The sequence below is a fragment of the Channa argus genome, chromosome 9 (genome assembly GCF_033026475.1).
Source record: "Channa argus isolate prfri chromosome 9, Channa argus male v1.0, whole genome shotgun sequence".
In the NCBI taxonomy this organism is placed as follows: Eukaryota; Metazoa; Chordata; class Actinopteri; order Anabantiformes; family Channidae; genus Channa; species Channa argus.
Genome location: NC_090205.1, coordinates 25447936 through 25465766, shown reverse-complemented (window position 1 = coordinate 25465766; position 17831 = coordinate 25447936). Strand labels below are relative to the sequence as shown.

General features: G+C 36.6%; 2 protein-coding genes across 4 annotated transcripts in view; one reads left to right on the top strand and one right to left on the bottom strand.

Moving 5' to 3' along the window:
- LOC137133263 (inactive dipeptidyl peptidase 10-like) overlaps positions 1 to 17831 on the top strand; it is a 215822-nt gene that overhangs the window by 154886 nt on the left and 43105 nt on the right. For 2 of the 3 annotated variants that reach the window (XM_067516710.1, XM_067516711.1), the window contains exons 4-5: positions 4916 to 5010; positions 5121 to 5195. In XM_067516710.1, the coding sequence (XP_067372811.1) occupies positions 4916 to 5010; positions 5121 to 5195 (170 nt within the window). Of the gene's footprint in view, positions 1 to 4915; positions 5011 to 5120; positions 5196 to 17831 lie in introns of those variants that run through there. The other variant, XM_067516712.1, reaches the window with a different exon arrangement.
- LOC137133264 (uncharacterized) lies at positions 10500 to 17240 on the bottom strand. The gene is made up of 6 exons (XM_067516713.1): positions 17040 to 17240; positions 15012 to 15155; positions 13243 to 14248; positions 12872 to 13027; positions 11814 to 11906; positions 10500 to 11583 (listed from the first exon to the last, which is right to left on the bottom strand). The coding sequence occupies exons 3-6, from the start codon at positions 13294 to 13296 to the stop codon at positions 11275 to 11277; spliced, it is 612 nt and encodes a 203-aa protein (XP_067372814.1). The 5' UTR covers positions 13297 to 14248; positions 15012 to 15155; positions 17040 to 17240; the 3' UTR covers positions 10500 to 11274.

The window sequence follows — 17831 nt, the reverse complement described above, 5'->3', positions numbered from 1 at the left end:
GAGTTTAATAAAGACAGCTTTGCTCCCTTGTAAAGCTGTGCCAGTGCTGATGACACTGCATAACCTCAGACAAGTCCACAAATGACCCCTACACCAGACTACAAACACATTTACTGTATATTCTCATTGTTAACACTGCAAGTGAGACACACTTTCAAAAAGCTCATTGAAACAGACTCTTCTAACATGATGACGTTTTTTTCCTATAGTATGTTTGTTTCTATGCTGCTACTCATTGTTAATGTTACTATCAAAAAAAAAAAAAATGAATTCAATTCTATTTATATACAGTGTTGTTAGAAAATATTAGAGCCCTGACTTTCTTGTGTTTCTCTCGTAGTAAACCGATCCGATCATTCAGTTTCAGATCTTCAAACAAAATCTAACATAAAACAGGTTATGAAAAACATCCCAACTGAAATGCATCGGTCTGGGAAGTGTGAGTCTGGGCCTCAACAAACGGAGATGACTTGGAACAACAGTGAACTTCCCAGAAGTGCCCGACCTTCCAAAATTTGTTTTGAAGCACAGTAACAACCTATTCACTAAGTCATAAAATAAAAAACAGTGTTAACCCAATAGAACAACAAGGCTCCCCAAACTCTGCCACCAACGGACCCTGATGATCCGCAGATCTTAAAGGTTATCTACTTTTGACTGATGAGTCAAAAGTTAAACTGTTTGGAAGTAAGCTCTCCTCGTGTAAACCAAACCCAAAATTCCACCAAAAGACTGCTACTGTCATCATTATTGGTCTGGTGTGGGGATGCTTTGGTGCATCAGGTCCAGGGCAACAAGCATGTAGCTAGATCATCTGTGCTTGTGAGAAAGAAAGATATAGACTGGGAATATATAGTTAAAACTGTAAACATCTGCTCATGCTCCAAACTGCTTCTTAATACGGACCTGTGCTCTGTATTATAAAAAAGTCAAATGTAGTATTAAATTGCCTGTGAATACATGAAAGAATAGTCCATAAACAGCCCTAAATAGAATTTAAATTGTCTGTAATCATCTACAAACAATAAATCGGCAGGTTTTAATGAACTAAATCAGGTGATTCCTGAAAGCAAACAGAAGAAACATTTGCTGTGACTAAGACAACTTTAAAATCACTGCAACACATCCTGCACTAATGTTTCCACTGAAAACCCAGAGACCAAAGTAAGATCAGTACTCTATAAAAATCCTGTAAAGAACCCAAATGAACCATTCTGTTCAGTGATGCAATGATTTAATTGAAACTACAATCACATACATCACTCAATATTGAATACAACTGTCACTCTAGTACTGCATTGCTGGCTGACTGTGTAATGTCTTCTCTTGATCATATTTTCCTGATATCTCGGAAAATTCACCTTAACATCTTGCAAAATGTCATTGAAACAGTGGAACAGTGGAAAAGCACATTGCAGACATGCATGCTTCAAAACCACCTTGCTCGAATGAGATTTCATGTAACCATAATATTCATACTGATGTACAGCGCAGTTCATCCTATTGATAAGGTTGTTTGTTGTTTGTAATAATAGTTCTTATGTACTAAGCTTTAGTTGACAATACTGATGGGCCTTTTGCGCTTCAGCTGGTCGTGATCTATGGTCAGATTGGTGTGGACTGAGACCTTTTCTGTCAATTATAACTGTATAACCAATACTTTTACAGTAAATGCTCACTGTCTACTTTAGTGGTAGATATGCATAGATACACAGTATGCTGTTATAGCAGATAGCAGAGTTGTTGCTCTTAGTTACAGTTCAGTAGGTCACCTTCTGTCTTCCAATAGGCCAGCAGGTTTCTTATCATCCATACATGTGATAACTTTGTGAAATCTAGTGGCTGTAGTAAATATGGCAAGTCAAAGAGTGACGGTCAAAAGTTAAAAGTGACAGGGTCTTTGTAGGAAGGGGGTCAGTTAGGATGGATGGGTGAACATAGGGCTTTAAAGACCACTTTGTTTCCTGTTTTAAACCAACAGTGAGTGTTGCTTAATCCAAACTACTGCCCTTTACTTACTCTAACCAATTCAGTTTGTGCCTAAATGTAATAACAAGAAGTCTTCCAACTTAAATCATATTTGTCACTACCCTGTTATCACAGCAACAGAACCACTTGTTAATAGAGGGATCTCTTGAAATTGAAAATAAAAGAAAGTGTGAATATAGTGTCTTACAATGGCACCAACAAAGCTGCTAGTTTCACAGTATTTATTCACAATATTTTTTTTTTTTTTGCCCTAAAAACTTAAAAATGATGCATAACTGTGCAAACGGCAGTTTGGTTAGGATTACGCACAAAGAAATCAGGGTTAGTTTTAGGCACTAAATAATGAAGTAGGCTCATGAAGTTGGAAACATCCAAACCAGGTAAACCAGAAATGTTGTGCCGATATTTGTTGTACTGTTTATTGATGAGGAAACGCACATGTCCAGTTCCTGCTTGCATGAAGTCTGTAGCCACTGTGCTATCAGAACCAGAGTCTGTGTAAACTACATAAAATGCATTTGTTAAACAAACAATACAATGCAAGAGTGAGATACAAGTAATTATGATTTCACATGGTCTTTGACCATTCTCATTTTTAAATGTCTTCAGCCCTCAACAATAGAGTTTCTGCACACTGCCTGCGATGATTAAATCTATGATTGACATGCAAGGTAATTAAAAGAATTACCATGTTAGGTTGCAATTATGCAAACAAAAGAAATACTAGCACAGGCCAATACTATTCACTTTTCTATTTTGTTTAATTGTATTCATCCTGCTGGATTACAGTATTATTTTTACAGCAGTGTAACAGTTAGGACTACACCTTAATACGATTTCATTGTGCACACCTGTGCTGTTTTCGATGGGTTTATAGCCACAGGCTGCACCTACTGTATTCAGCACCTCATTTACCAAGACAGCAGCTCATTACACAGTCAGTCCTGGACTGATCCTGGCACTGCCCTCCAGATACGTTCTGGGAGTAAAAAAAGAGCTCATCGTTCAGTTCAAGCTCAGAAACGCATGGGAAGATTGACTTCAGCTGAGGTTCAACTCCACATGAGAAATTTTTACTGTTACCTAAGATATCACTCATAACAAATCAGTGTAGATCACATATACAATGCATACAGTACAGTGTATATACATATTTATCCTGATTTGACCCTCACATTCACTTCCTTTCCTTACCCATGCAACACCCTGTCTTCTGGTTTTGTTCATGTGGACTTTAATTGCATCTATGGCTTTTGAGCTCTAGAACTCTGTTCATGTGGATTCTTATCACCTGCATCTTGGTCTGGGGTTTGGTGTTTGTTTTTCCCCTTTACTTTAGCTCTGTCTCACTGTTTATGTTGTTAGCTGTTTATCGCCGTTTTTTTTTTTTTGTCATGCCATTTCCCCACCTGCTTGATTCCTTCTCATGTACATTCTCTAGTCTAGTTTCCATTGAGCTGTCCTCCTCATTGGAGCCTTATTAGTTATCCCATTTCCCATAAATTTTTTGAGTCTGTGGTCCATGTAATAAGTCGTATTCTGTGTCTACCCTGCCTAGTCTTTGTTTAACTCATTCATCTCCTTTTGTTCTGTTTACAATTAAAAGTCACTTGTATCTCACATCCCTGTCACTGTGTTGCTTTTGGGTCCTTTTACAAAAACCTTGACAATTTTATGACATTAAGACTGCATAAATACATTAATGGGGAAGAATTCTTCAAAAATATTTGAATAAAAGAAAAAATATTATGATAGCTGATATGTTGTACAGGAACATTGATTACAGTATTGATTAAATTTGTCCAGGGATGCGACATAAGAACAGTCAGATCTTGAAGTTGATGTGTTAGAAGCAGAACAGACAGGCAAGGACCTTGGAGACCTTAATAAGGGTCAAGCTGTGATAGTAAGATGACTTGGTCTGTGTACCTCCAAAATATAAGGTCTTGTGAAACGTGGTCAGCGCTTACTAAAATGTTGTGGCTAATGAATATTTTTATTAAATACAAATTTGCCTCATGTTTAAACTCTGAATTCATTCAGGTGAAATTTTAAGGTAAATGAGAGTGTGATGTGTTATTTTCTTTGTAACTTTGAGAAAATTTGAGAAAATTGAAAAATGCAGAGAAAATTCTCTTAAATGTCTTGTATGAGGCAATTAAGATTTTATTTTTAGAAATTTTCCTCCATCACAACCTTTCTTACAGCTCTCCAGAGATGACCATGTAAATTCCATAACCTGAGCAAATCCAGCTAACAGGTAGAAAATGTTAGAGATGGACATGCTTGATATGGTCATGCTTAGCTCTTGCTGTTCTTCTGTTCCTTAACCTGAGTACCTGTGAGTATTTGCACATCTGCCTGCATCCATGTGTGCATATCACCATGTTGACACAAAGGCATTATTGTTCTTGACAGCCCCCCCCCCATTCAATGACATTTGAGGTGGGCGACATTTCTGAATGTTTGGCTCTGACACAAAACAAACAACGCAGTCACGTCCAAGCAATCTAGCTCCGCACAAAAGATGTTTTCCTGGCTCCGCCACACAATGCTCTTCTCATTAATGCACAACACACTGTGCTATGTAGAAGATGAAAAATGTAGGACTTCTCCTTTGTGTTTGTCAGATTTCACTGCCAGGCAGTCGAATCCCACTGTTAATCACATTACATTCTCAAACCTAAGCCTGTTTGGCTGTCTGCTGTGTCTCTGCAGTTATTTAATTTGAGTGAACAATGAGGCTGAGAAAGCTTCTGTTTTTAATGGCATATTTGCAGTTCCAAAAAGATAATAAAAAATTAAAACAGTAACAAATAACGACTGCTTTGGTTATTTCATTTATTCCATTATTTTTGCTGGGCAAGTTCCAAAATTGAAAATACATATATTTCATACATTTGTCTTTGTGTCTTTCTGTACACAGACTCTGAAGTCATCTACAGGAACAGTGACGGCCACGTTATCAAGTTCAACATCCTAGCTAATGAAACAGAGATTGTCCTGACAAACACAACATTTGTAAGTAGATCCCAGTCCTGCACACCATGTAAATACATATTATATAGCAGTTATAAATAGCAGTTATATAGTTTAAGTATTTATTCTTGTTTCTCTCTACTTTTCACTAGATAAATTTCAACGTGGCCAAGTATTCTGTCTCCCCTGACCTGAAATATGTCCTCTTCGCTTATGATGTGAAACAGGTAAGATCCTTATATGAAGGGTGCAGCACTAGTGTTGCCAGCACTCTCAGAAATACATCACTTTCTGTCCCCCAAAATACAAACTCTACTAATATGTTCCCTAGGGGTAAATATTGGACCTCATGGTAACTATATGTAGGGCCAAAAAGGTACATGTCTGTTCCCAAGCAGTAAAAGGTACAGTGCAGGTTTCATTTACTGAGGTGAGGTACAATTTCAGTTTTTAAATAGATTTGTGGATATGAAATATCCACATTGCTATTACAATTATCAACTCAATAATGCAATTATCATTGACTAAGTTAAATGAAAAACAATGACGTGTGTGCACTCAAGTGGCAAGGAGCTGAGTAATGAATACAGCTATTACTACAATAAGTACCCGGTCTGAAGGGCAGCGCTCCAGTGAGAAGCCGTTTTGCCCGTAAAGGTACAATAATGTCATTTACTTTCTGAGGCTGAGTGATGGAAAAAGTACTAAGATGTTTGAGTAAAAAGATGAATTACCTCTACTCATGGATAATTTCCATGAGTTTGCAGTGTGGATTGTTCATCTGTGCTTGTAGACCTTTTTTGTTGTCTAAAATTAATTTTATAAGATCAGCCACTATTTCTCTGGGTGATATATTTCATTTTTCCATAATTCTCAGTGGAGGTGGTGTGAATGTGAGTGTGAATCGTTGTCTGTCTGTGTATGTCTCTCTGTGTTGGCCCTGAGACAGACTGGAGACCTGTCCAGGGTGGACCCACCTCTGCGCCCCCACAACCCTGAACAGGATGAGAGGTTAAAGATGATGGGTAGATAGGTGGATGGTGAAAAACCAAATGATTCAATCAGATCATTGTAAAAACAAGATTAACAATGGACACGTCATCATCCTGTGCCAGTGCCAGTAACCAAGAAAAGTTTGGTTGATGAAATGGATTCAGCCTCAAAGGTTGTTGTAGGATGACTGAAATAATACAATTCACACTGTTCTTTGATTGGCATCAGCCTTAAAATCAGCTTTATTGGCCATGTTTGCTTACACACACAATCAAATTACAGTTATTGGTAACGCTCCAGGACAATGCAGACAATATACGAATGGCAGCTAAAGACAATTTAGGAATGTGTACGAAGTCCCAACACTGTTTTTGTGTACCTTAGCTGCAGTATGTGACATGCATTGAAACATTTCTGATTATGTCAGTGTTGACTGGAAAATGTCCTTGACTGTCAGTGACTGTTACCCATCTCTCAAACAGACAAAAACATTAAATCCATAATGAAGTGAAAACAATGGGACTTGGCTCTGACTACATCAGCATATTAACGCATGTTAACATTTTAATAAATACTGTACTGCTGTACTAACCTTTTGGCATTAAGTGAAGTAAGAGATTATATTTCATACCCACTTTCACTACAAGCAGGAGATTTGAGACCAAGCAGACCATTCATTTTTAAGGAGGTACACAATCTGTCAGTAAGAAAAGACATTCTGAAAGACATTCTGAGGGCATGTGGTGGGAAAAATTCTTCTGAGGCCATGTTCAATGGGCAGGTCACATTTACTCACTACAGTAATAGAACAGTGGGCCAAGCTTGAACCATAATTACCAGCTTTCCATGAGAAAGGAGTCGATGCAGAACGAGATATGCAAATTGGAGCCTTCACTCTAGAAAAGAATCCACTGTGAGGATTAGTGACAAGGCGATTAATCATGACTGATTTGCATATTTTGCAAGAAGGGTTAGATTTACATTTGAAATAATACGGCCAGAAGCCCAGTTTAAATTTAGCCCAAGAGTATGGAGCAGAAAGAATATAGGAGACATTTGTTTCTAATTTAGAAACTGTGTAAATATTAAATAAATTATAAAATGTTAAATGTGTATTTTGTGCAAACAATGCAAATAAATACTTGTTTAAGGCTCCTTCTATTATGGCAGGCTGAATTTTCGATTTACCATAGTTGATGTAGTCTTGTTAGCACACAGACATTACTCTGTGTTTCACACCATCTTTGGTCAAAGCACAATCTAACAATCTAAAAATAAAAGTTAAACAATGTTAGTCAAGCTGACTACAGCACGATGTCAAATAATGACAGTTTGTTTTTCAGAGCTTCAAATTCTGTTGTTTATTCTGAACTTCTATTGTCAAGGCAGGATTTCTATTTCTTTGTTCCCTAGTAAAACATTTTAAGTCTTTTGTGTGCAAACTGCCTAACAGTGGCATTGTGTGGCTGTATTATTAGCAGTCACATTCAAACCCGTCTTCATCATGATTTTATATTTTATTGTAAATGTATTGTACTCTTGTTTAGTGTAAAGTGTGTACCGACAAATGATCCATACAGGCATTAAGGTAGGTGGACTTAGGTGGAGACAGGGACAAAAAAAACAAAAAAACTGAGAAATGATATCTTGTTTTTAGCAAACAACAGTACAATACAGATATCTGCAGCCTTGTTTCACATATTGTTTCAGAAAGAATTTGGAGCACTCGGATGGTATATGTGGAATCGGACTAATTCCAATTCACACCCCCACTCTTAAGCCCTAGTGACTGAACACTTACAGACTTTACACAAGATCATCAACATTATGAATAACTAATTAAACATCTCTTACACTGTAGTTTTTTTTCTTTATTAAATCAGAGTACATCTATAATTAGCAGTCTGGTTTCTGGGGTTTGTAGACCCAAAGAAGAAACTATTATATGTGGATGTAATGGGTTTTTTTTCTCTTGATATGTACAATGAGTGTATTCTTTTCATATGAGTCCAGGGAATGAGAATATATAGATTTTTGTAATAGTTGCACCAAATAGAATTGTGTGGGAAAAGTACAAGTACCTGTCAAAAGACATATTATGATATGAACTATGCAACATTTTTATATCATAGTAGGTATAATAAGTGAAAAATATCCATCTGTCTGTTCGTAGACCAGTGACTACTTTGATATCAAGTGTGATACACACACGCACAAACAAAACATACTCTCACAGTATATTTCACTTGCTTGAAAACGAGCAGCAGCAATAGAAACGTTGGTCATATAAATATATATTATGGAAGCTTATGTGTGGTTATGTGTATAATATGTTTTAGCACTTTATCATTACCAGCACTCAAATTGCTGTGTGCATGTAGTCCACTCTTTTTTTTTGTTCGTTTGTTTTTTTTTGCCTTTACAGCTCTGTAGTTTAACCCCCTAATCAGGAGATTTCCCAGTACCTAGAAACAGACTTTGAAGCTTAAAATTGGTGAAGTTCGCCTTCAGCGATCTAAAGTTGACATGTAGTATGTAGGACATGCACACAGGTAGCCCAGGCAGCATTGACACATTCTAGAAGGTTGTGATTCTTAAGACTTTCTTCTAACCATTCCATCATTTACTACACAGGATACAACGTGCGCTGATCTTTATTTGGCTCTTTGTTTGTTACACCATTAGTTTGTTTTCAAATTCTCCACATTTAAATGTTGCGGTTGTAAACACATTAGAATTTGCTTATAAATAGGTAACATATAAATATGAATGCTTTTGGCAGTCAGATGCCAAAACCTGTCTACTGAACACTAATGAGCGTCAGAATATGAGATCGTGTAGAGTCATTGTGTTTCACAACATTTTGTATAGCTTCCAAATGCTTCGTTTTGTGCTATTTAATAAGCACACCAAAGTATTTTTTCATCATGTGCCATGATTGCTTTTAGAAATGTTTTTTGACCTGCAGCAGTTCTTTCATGGTGGTTTGTTGTAATTCCAAGCTTTGATCTGTGAATTGTAGCATGAAGTCTTTGCTTTCAGTTATTCATAACTTGTAATGAATGATAAAAGGAATAACAAAGAGAACCATATCTGCCGTAAAATGTATAAACGAGTTCTGTTAATCACACACTTTGATCCCACACAGGCTTTGAACTGATAAGTTTGCTGTCTCTACCTCTGAACTCTACTTGGAGTTACAGTTGTATACAAAAGTTTAGGCACCCCTGTCCCCAGCCTCTAGAGGCTTCCCATAGCCTGTAATGAGTGTCTGGATTGTGGATGAATGTATTCATCCAGAGTTCAGTTCAGTTAGGTTTGATGGTTACGAGCATGAATGGCCCACTTCAAATCACCCCACAGATTTTCGATGACATTCAGTCATCAGTTTTTTGGGTCGTTGTCTTGTTGTGCAACTTAGTGACTGATTCTTCAACATTATTCTCAAGAATCTGCTGACATTGAATGAAATCCATACGACCCTCAACTTTAACCAGATTCCCAGTACTGACACTGGCCCCACAGCATGATGGAACCTCGCCCAAGTTTTACTGTGGGTAGCGAGTGTTTTTCTTGGAAGGCTGTGTTCTTTTGCCGCCATGCATAATGCCCCTTGTTATGACCAAATAACTCAATCTTTGTTTCATCAGTCCACAGCACCTTATTCCAAAATGAAGCTGACTTGTCCAAATGTGCGTTTGCATACTTCAAGCGACTCCGTTTGTGGCGTGTGTGCAGAAAAGGCTTCTTTTGCATCACTCTCCCATATAGCTTCTCCTTGTGCAAAGTGCACTGAATTGTTGAACGATGCACAGTGACACCATCTGCAGCAAGTTGATGTTGTAGGTCTTTGGAGGTGGTCTGTGGGCTGTTTTTGACCATTCTCACCATCCTTCGCCTTTGCCTCTCCAATATTTTATGTGGCCTGACACTTCTGGCCTTAATAAGAACTGTGCCTGTGGTCTAACATTTCCCCACTACACTGAAAAAAATGATACTTTGGATCAACCTAAAAAAATTGCTGTAATTTGTTACAGCTAATTTTATTGCTTTTTATTGAAACGATTAATTTGATTAAATGCTAATAATAATTTTACTTTTCCCCAAAGCAAAAACCTGCATCCACACAAGTCAAAAACCTATTTATTCACTTTGTAACAACCCAATATTTCACTTTAGAAATACCTCACATTCATAATTAAACACAAGTGTAACTTTTACATTGGAAGAACTCAATATATCTTCTTCTAATTTTGTCACGGCTAATTTTTCTAAATTTTCTCAAGTTAAAAGTATGAGTCATAATAAATTAAAAATTATTATATTACCTAAATCAATATCTTGTCCGTACTCAAATCAAAAATATACTTCCACCTAAGCCATCAGATTAATTTGTGTAGATCAAAACCGTTAAATATTCTGCTTTGTGACTTTTTAACATTGGAACAGCCAAAGATTTTCTATTACAGTGAAGCTGTTTTTTTCTTGAGGTGAAACTATAACACTTATTACAGATAAATGTATTTTACTGCTGAACAAAAATCACACTGAAAAGACTTTGTCCTCCAAAAGACATTTATTAGCCTGTATGTATACACAACAGCTTTTCTGTGTTCAACAAAATTTCAGTAAGAAAAATAATACTTAAATATGGAAACAAACAAAACTGTGCTGATGTGAAATTTATACCCAGAAACACAAGTGTATTATATAACATTAACACAAACATTTGTTCATTAAAAATAAATAAGGAATTTACAAAAATTAAATAAAAAGGTATGATGTAAATTATGGTCTTTGGAGTGAAATATACATTTCTAGAACTGTTTTCATTACTTAAAACTTGAGAAGTAAAACAAGTTTGTGCATCTCACCATTGTTAAAAAAACGTGAGATGTGTACTTCAATCTGCATAGAACTGTATAAACAATTGCTAAAACTGTTCAACTGTGGTAATTCTTTGTGAAATTATTAGGGACTATTAGCGATATTTAAAATATTGCAAAAGCAAAGTTAAGAGAAATGTCAATAAAAGGCTTTTTTTTTTTGTTGCTGGTAAAACACTGTATGAGCAATTAATTTTTTATCTTCTTTTTTAGATAAAAATAAATAAAGGCCTGTCTATTTTGTTAATGAAATTAAGATCAGCAAGAATGCTACAAAATTTATCATTCAATTATACACTGTAGCTCTAATGTAAAATCTAAAATTTGCTAGCCCCTCCAACTATCTGAAAATGTTGATTTTGAATACAGCCATTACAACAGAACAGAACAAAATTTATGTATCCAAATGTCATGATTTATTTCATGCTTAGAGCTTGACACTCAAACTGCACACTCTGCGTGACATTTTCTTTGGCTCAACCTCCATGATAACTTTCTGCAGTGATTCAAAGGTGTATTTAAGCTCAGTTGGATAACTCAAGTTTAGTGCATAGATGAGGCCAAATAATATAGCGCATGCATGTAACACTGACGGCAACTCATTAATGACTTCCACACCTTCAATCACAATCCCGATTTCCTGCGGTGGCTGGAGAAGATCATCTTTCTCCCTGAGAACAAACACTGCCATGGTGCACCTCTCAAGTTCTGATTCAGCTTCATCCTTTTGAACAACCTAATAAAATAGAAGACATTAGACAAATTATTCTATCTGATGAATTAGTGTGTGATGTAAAAATGTAAAAATCAACTACTTAATGTTCTCTTTGTAAGTGCAAAAATGTGATCCTTTGTTGAAGTTGTGTTGTGTATGCACAGCATCACAGTGCAGAATACACTGGTTTGCATTCAACCACATCGATATACATTAATTTTTGCTAAAGTGATTGATTACAAAAAACTTACCAGATATTCCTTAATGAGTTGATCCACATTTTCTCCCAAGTATACAATGAGGCACTTCAGTAGACACTCTCTTCTTAGATTCACATCCAGACTCTAGGTACATGCATGCACAAACACAATGTGTAATAATTAGTTCAAATATGCAGCCTGAAAAATAACAATATTAGACATCACAGTCCTGGGGGGTCCAGGACTCTGATGGGTCATCAGGGTCCAATTTTGCAAATCCATAATTGCACAGCTCGGTACTGGACCTGACCCATTACCTGCATTTATCTCTAAATAAAATCCTCACCCAACATACTACCCATAGCCTTATTAAACACACACACCAATCATCTACAGCATTAACATCACCTGGTGGTTTTATTGTTGTGGTGGATAGGGGTCAGAAGACATACTCTGAGCATTTTGTCAACTTTGACAAATGCACTTTTGAACCATAGACATGTAATGCTCCATAAAATAAAGTCCTATATAGCGATTTAACCTGAAAATGCACAAGTGAGTGTAAGGACAGAGTTTTAGGTGGTTCCTCAAGCAACTCTTATAAATGTAACCATATTATACAAGTGACAGGCACAGTACAGTCTGTGTGTGTGTGTGTGTGTGTGTGTGAGACAGACAGTGAGAGAAGATGGGTCAATTAACCGTCAATCAACTGCATTGACAATCGTAGAATGAGAATTGTACCTGAAAATTTAAGCTTGGAAAAAAACAAAAAACAAACAAACAAACAAACTTTATTTTGTGCATTGCCTGTCAGGCTGTGGGTTCCCAACACGGTACAAGACTGTTACACATAGTGTTCATTTTGTCATATTGCCACTGAAGACATAGTACAGTGGCAATCACCAAGGCTTTAAAAAAATTAGTCTTGTAATAAGATACATGCGTGAATAAAATAAACTGCACTGTAATCTGTACTGTGCTGGACATATGTAGACATTTTATGTCTCACTTCCAACATTCCCCATAGACCTTTTGTAAGGGTTATATGAGTATATAGATAATATGCTTGTGAAACTAATTTTTCAATATACTGAGCAAGTACAAACCTGATCAAGAACTTTAAGGATGTCCCTGGTCTTCTCTCTGACAGTCCCTCCTCTCTTTCTGATTATCTCTATGAGCTTGTTGTGGTGCTTGTCCAGTGAAGCCAGGAATCTTGCTTGAAGTGGTACTGTTGTAATTCTCAGAAATTCAGCATTGATCTTAAAAAAAAGGAAGAAAAAAAAGATGTTTGTCGACAATATCCTGTAGACATCCAAAGCAACATTCTTTGTACAGGTACCCACTAAACTATTCTTATAATTAAGTTATTAGTTATTTTAAAATTACTTGGTAAAACTTCAGTAACCTTAAGTACACTCTGAAAGTCTTTTGCAAAATGACAATAGTCCTTTTGTCTTTGACCATTTCATCTTACCTCATCCACACCAAACAATGCCGGCCATCTCTCCTTTAACTCCTCTACTCCCATTTCCTTCCCGACAATTTCTTGCCTTCGAATTTAAAACATCTTGGCCATTTTCTCTTTTATCACCATGCGATTGTTTTGCTTCTTCACTTCATTCAAAAGTGTAAGTCTCTCAACCTCCAATTTTCCTAGGGTCTCTCCAACTGGAATATCAGGAATGAGGTTGGCCTCTCCTCGCCTTGGTCTCTTTACATTCTTTGCTGACAATGCATCATCCAGAGGTTTAGATTTTAGTGAATTTGCAAGCACCTCAAAACACCCAATGCCCTTAAGTTGGGTTCGGTAGTTGCCCATCTTGGTTTTCAGTCTCTGTTTCCACCCATAGCAGCCGTTGTATGAGCCAGGTTCAGATAGGCATGGATGCTTCTTAATGAGTGCTTCTGAAACATCACTAAAGTCCGAATCTGTTGGATAAGCTTTGAACTTGTAAATCTCTTCAGCTACCTTTTCCAGAATATCTGATTTCATTTTTGAACTAAGTGCCAACCTTGTCATGTTTGATCTGTATGCTGCATTTCCCTTTTCTAGATGCAGTTCAGTGTCATAGGACAATGTTGGTATAGGAAAATCTCTTGGCCACATTTGTGTTCTGATAGAAATTGAGCTAGAAGGTGAGGAAAGAAGCTCTGTGTCATCTGTATTAACAGAAATTTACTCATCATGGATAGAGTGATCAAATGTTTGCCTGGAGTCTTCTGTTACCAGAATAACCTTGACAGTGGCTAAATCCTCAAGCTCAGAAGTTGTTGTCAGGTTTACTAGTGCATCTCCAAAGTCTTGGTACTGCAGCCTAAAAGTCCCACTTAAGCCAAAAACTTTTCTGACTTCACTCATAAGCTCTTCCATTGTCTCTGGAATTCCTTGTGGCAGAATTAACTTCTGGGTATCATCAGGATTCAGAATAACACGCAACTTCACTGGTCCTTTCTTTGCCATGTCAGCACATCCAAAGGATCTGGGAAAATAAATAAATAAACAAACAAACAATAATTTTAATGCAAGTATTAATTGTATTGCATATTTTTAACTATAACCCACGTTTAATTTATATTTACAAATTCAGAGCTGATAAGTAATTAAATACATTTACTTGAGTACTGTATTTAAGTACCATTATGAGATACTTGTTATAAGAATGAGACAATTGATAAGAATCAATTAGTTTGATTCTTTGATATATGATATATAGTTTGATAAATAAGAGGAACAGAAGCAGTACTTATTAAATAGTCAAATTCTTGTAAAAGCTCACTGATGGCTACACTAGGAACAAGAAAAATATGTTCTAGCTTCAATAACAGCGAGGCAACTTTGAGCTCAATACTGCATGGCAAGTCATTTGAATTCAGAACATCAAAGCTAGAATCTGCCACTTCATCTGTTCTTAAATTATCATCTAATGCCTCACACTCAATCTCAATAGTGTCAGAAGAATGACTGTCAGTGGAATGACCAACGCTTGAACACTGTCTCTCAAGTATTCCAGACTTTAAGTTATTTACTGAGAAGTCTTTATGTTTTCTACTTCTATGAGTCCGAAATGAACCATAAATATTTGTTTTGTATGAATACCCTTCAAACACACAATCAACAGTCTCGTTTTTTTAGATGCTGTGCTATGTGTTCAAAATATTTTTTTAAAGTTGATTGTAACTACACAATAGACATTGATATGATACATCTTGAAAGATGAGTCAAAAGTGCATTCCAAGTCTTACAAGTGCATGGACAGTTGAAATAGGTGCATGGATAGGGATTGCGACGTCCATAGTGTCTGTGTTCAAGCCTGTAATGTTTAAGAAGCTCAGATCTTCTTGAAAGTGACGTACCACAGTCTTTGCACTTCCACATTCATCAGGAGACTAGGAAAGAACAAAGAATTTGATCTTTAAACTGAATCTGAACTGAATCAATTATAATTTTTTAGAAATAAACTGTTGGCAAATTTATTAAACATTCAAAATCCCGTGTCTGTCTCACTACAGCTGCAGGAAACAGTTGAGTAATTCATTAGTTGATCAAAAGAGTATTCATCCAAACTATTTTAACTTGTGATTAATCCTATTATTTTAAACAAACATTTCCAACATTCTTGACTTTAGGATTGATTAAAACACAAGTCAAAGAACATTTTAAAAGATGTCACATTGGGCTATAGGACAATTGCATGGCTATCACAATTTTCTGACATTTTACAGACTAAACCAAGGGCAACCTAGGCACACTGCACTGCTACAGTATTCCTAATCTTGTTAAGTTCTCACTTTTAAATAAAACTGATGTGAACCTATATTACCTCCCAATTTCATACTCTTGTACCCCATCCAATCAAGGCAAATAAATAACATTATTCCATATTTAACCTTAATTATTATCTGCTCATGATCAGGTTTAGTCCTATAACTTAATGTATTTTAATTTTGGTTATATAACTTCTTATTAAAATTTACATGTACATGTTCATGGTTGTGCATTTCTAGACTTACCAAATTGTGAAGTATGGCTTAAACAGTAGTCCCTGAGGGAAAAGCCTTCCAACGGTAAATGAATTTAAAAAAACGTGAGGTGTCATGTTTAGTTTTTGCATTTCTTAGTTGAGAGTAAATTGTATACCTTTTTTAGCCTATCTTAATTCTATTTTCTTCCTGTGTGCCTGCTTTTGAGTATTGTATTGTAATTTGAGGAGTCAGTCATATTTTATATTTATCGCTATCAGCCGAGTAAGAGCTGTGTTAAGTTACTGCTAATACAAACCAAGCCTTAAGTGCTGTAGCTGCTTCACAATAAAAGCTTTACCCTAGCGAAACAACGTTGTGCTTTTATTGTGAACACGTCATAGGACATGCAATGTGCTTATCACATCGAGAAGTCTTATGTCGGTGACGATTCTCAATCAGCCAGGTCTTATCGGGGTTACCTTGGACTATTAGCTGTTCAGGCGGACAGCTTTTCCGAACAGTGCATTTGCACCAAGCCGGCTGCGTTCGACCGACCGCGGTTCACAGCACTGCTCGGCGCAAACACAGGCAGGCTGCAAAATACGTTTAACCTCTGCCATTTTACGACTGTAACGTCACCTCACCGATGGTAAAGAGGTGAAATGTAAGTTGTAATAAATTGATTCCTAGTCACCAGAGACAGAGCACTTGAAATAATATCGACATTTGTCTTCAGAAAAAGTATCCACATACATTGACTCTCTCCTCCACTCCTTCATGGCTCCACCTGAGTGTGTGTGCGCGCACCTGACGGAGGAACCCCCGCCCTCTGGCAAACACAGGTTGAGACGGAGTAGTATAAGCACTGGCTTTAAACAGTACCACGGGTAACCCCCCCCCGAAAAAAGTTACCATATGAAATACTAATATAATACAGGTAGCGCAAGTAAATGGCCCAACAGTATAGTTCTTAAGGTTACACACGAAGATGAGCCCCGTAGCCCACAAGCATGCTGCTAGCATGTCACAAGTATTTATATTGTATTTTCACCACATAACTATTTTTTTTGATATCTTTGGCCTGCATTACCTAAATGTAGCTAATATAAAGTTTAGTTTAGCAGTTTTGCCAACTTTTCTTATGGGTTTGGGAAAAGTTAAACGTGAGCTTAGCTAGTTAATACTGGCTAACAAGCACACCGTTAGGTACAGCATATGAAGTTGGTGTGTAGTCCATGACACTTATCATAAATTTGACAATGCAAAAGCTATTTACCTTAAAGTCTGAAAATAAGATTAACATCTTACCTTGTTGAACAGGAGTTTTCTTGTGCAGCACACTCTCTTTGCATGCGAGCGAAAAAATAATGGCGGTCAAAAGATTCTTTCGAAGCGAGCTGGCGCTACGTCATGAGGTCATGTGACTTGTAAATCCTTTGCTCTGAAGTAGAAATGTCCTTTGAGTAAACGGAATCACTGCAAGTTTTACCAGGACTGGTGCTGGTTACTTTGAAGCGAATTAGAAAAACAGGTTCAAATGGAAAAATAAAAAATTTGGATCAATTCAGTGTAGAAACATACTTTAAATGAATGACAAAGCTGTTTCACTTTTTTCAGTGTATGTTCCTCACATTGGACACTGACAGCTTATATCTCTGCAATAACTTTTTGTAGCATTCCCCTAAACCATAATGTTGGCCACAACATTATGGCCACCTTAAATACCTTTTCTCATGATGGGATGCACCATCTATGAAGTGCAAGGCTTAATAAGTCACCAAACCAATTGTGTGTTCAAATTAATCAGTGCTAAGTAGTTACAGGTATTCAAATCAACAAAATGACAAGGGTGCCCAAATTTATGCACCTGTCTAATTTCGTTTTGATGCATATTGCGCATTTTCTGTTAATCCAAATAACTTCATTTTATTACTGAAATATTACTGTATCCTTCCTTCCAGTTATTTGATAGATCAAAATGATTATAAAATATTTATAAATGAAAATAGTGGACATTGTCAGGGGTGCCTAAACTTTTGCATACAACTGTAGTAGCCTACGGTATATAGACTTCAGCTGCTTAAATGGATCTTTTACAAT

Coding starts and splice junctions, on each gene's coding strand:
- LOC137133264 (XM_067516713.1), bottom strand. CDS start 13,296: ATGGGAGTAGAGGAGTTAAAGGAGAGATGGCCGGCATTGTTTGGTGTG. Junction 13,028..13,242: donor CATTGTTTGGTGTGGATGAG/GTAAGATGAAAT, acceptor CTTTTTTTTAAG/ATCAATGCTGAATTTCTGAG. Junction 11,584..11,813: donor AACTCATTAAGGAATATCTG/GTAAGTTTTTTG, acceptor CTATTTTATTAG/GTTGTTCAAAAGGATGAAGC.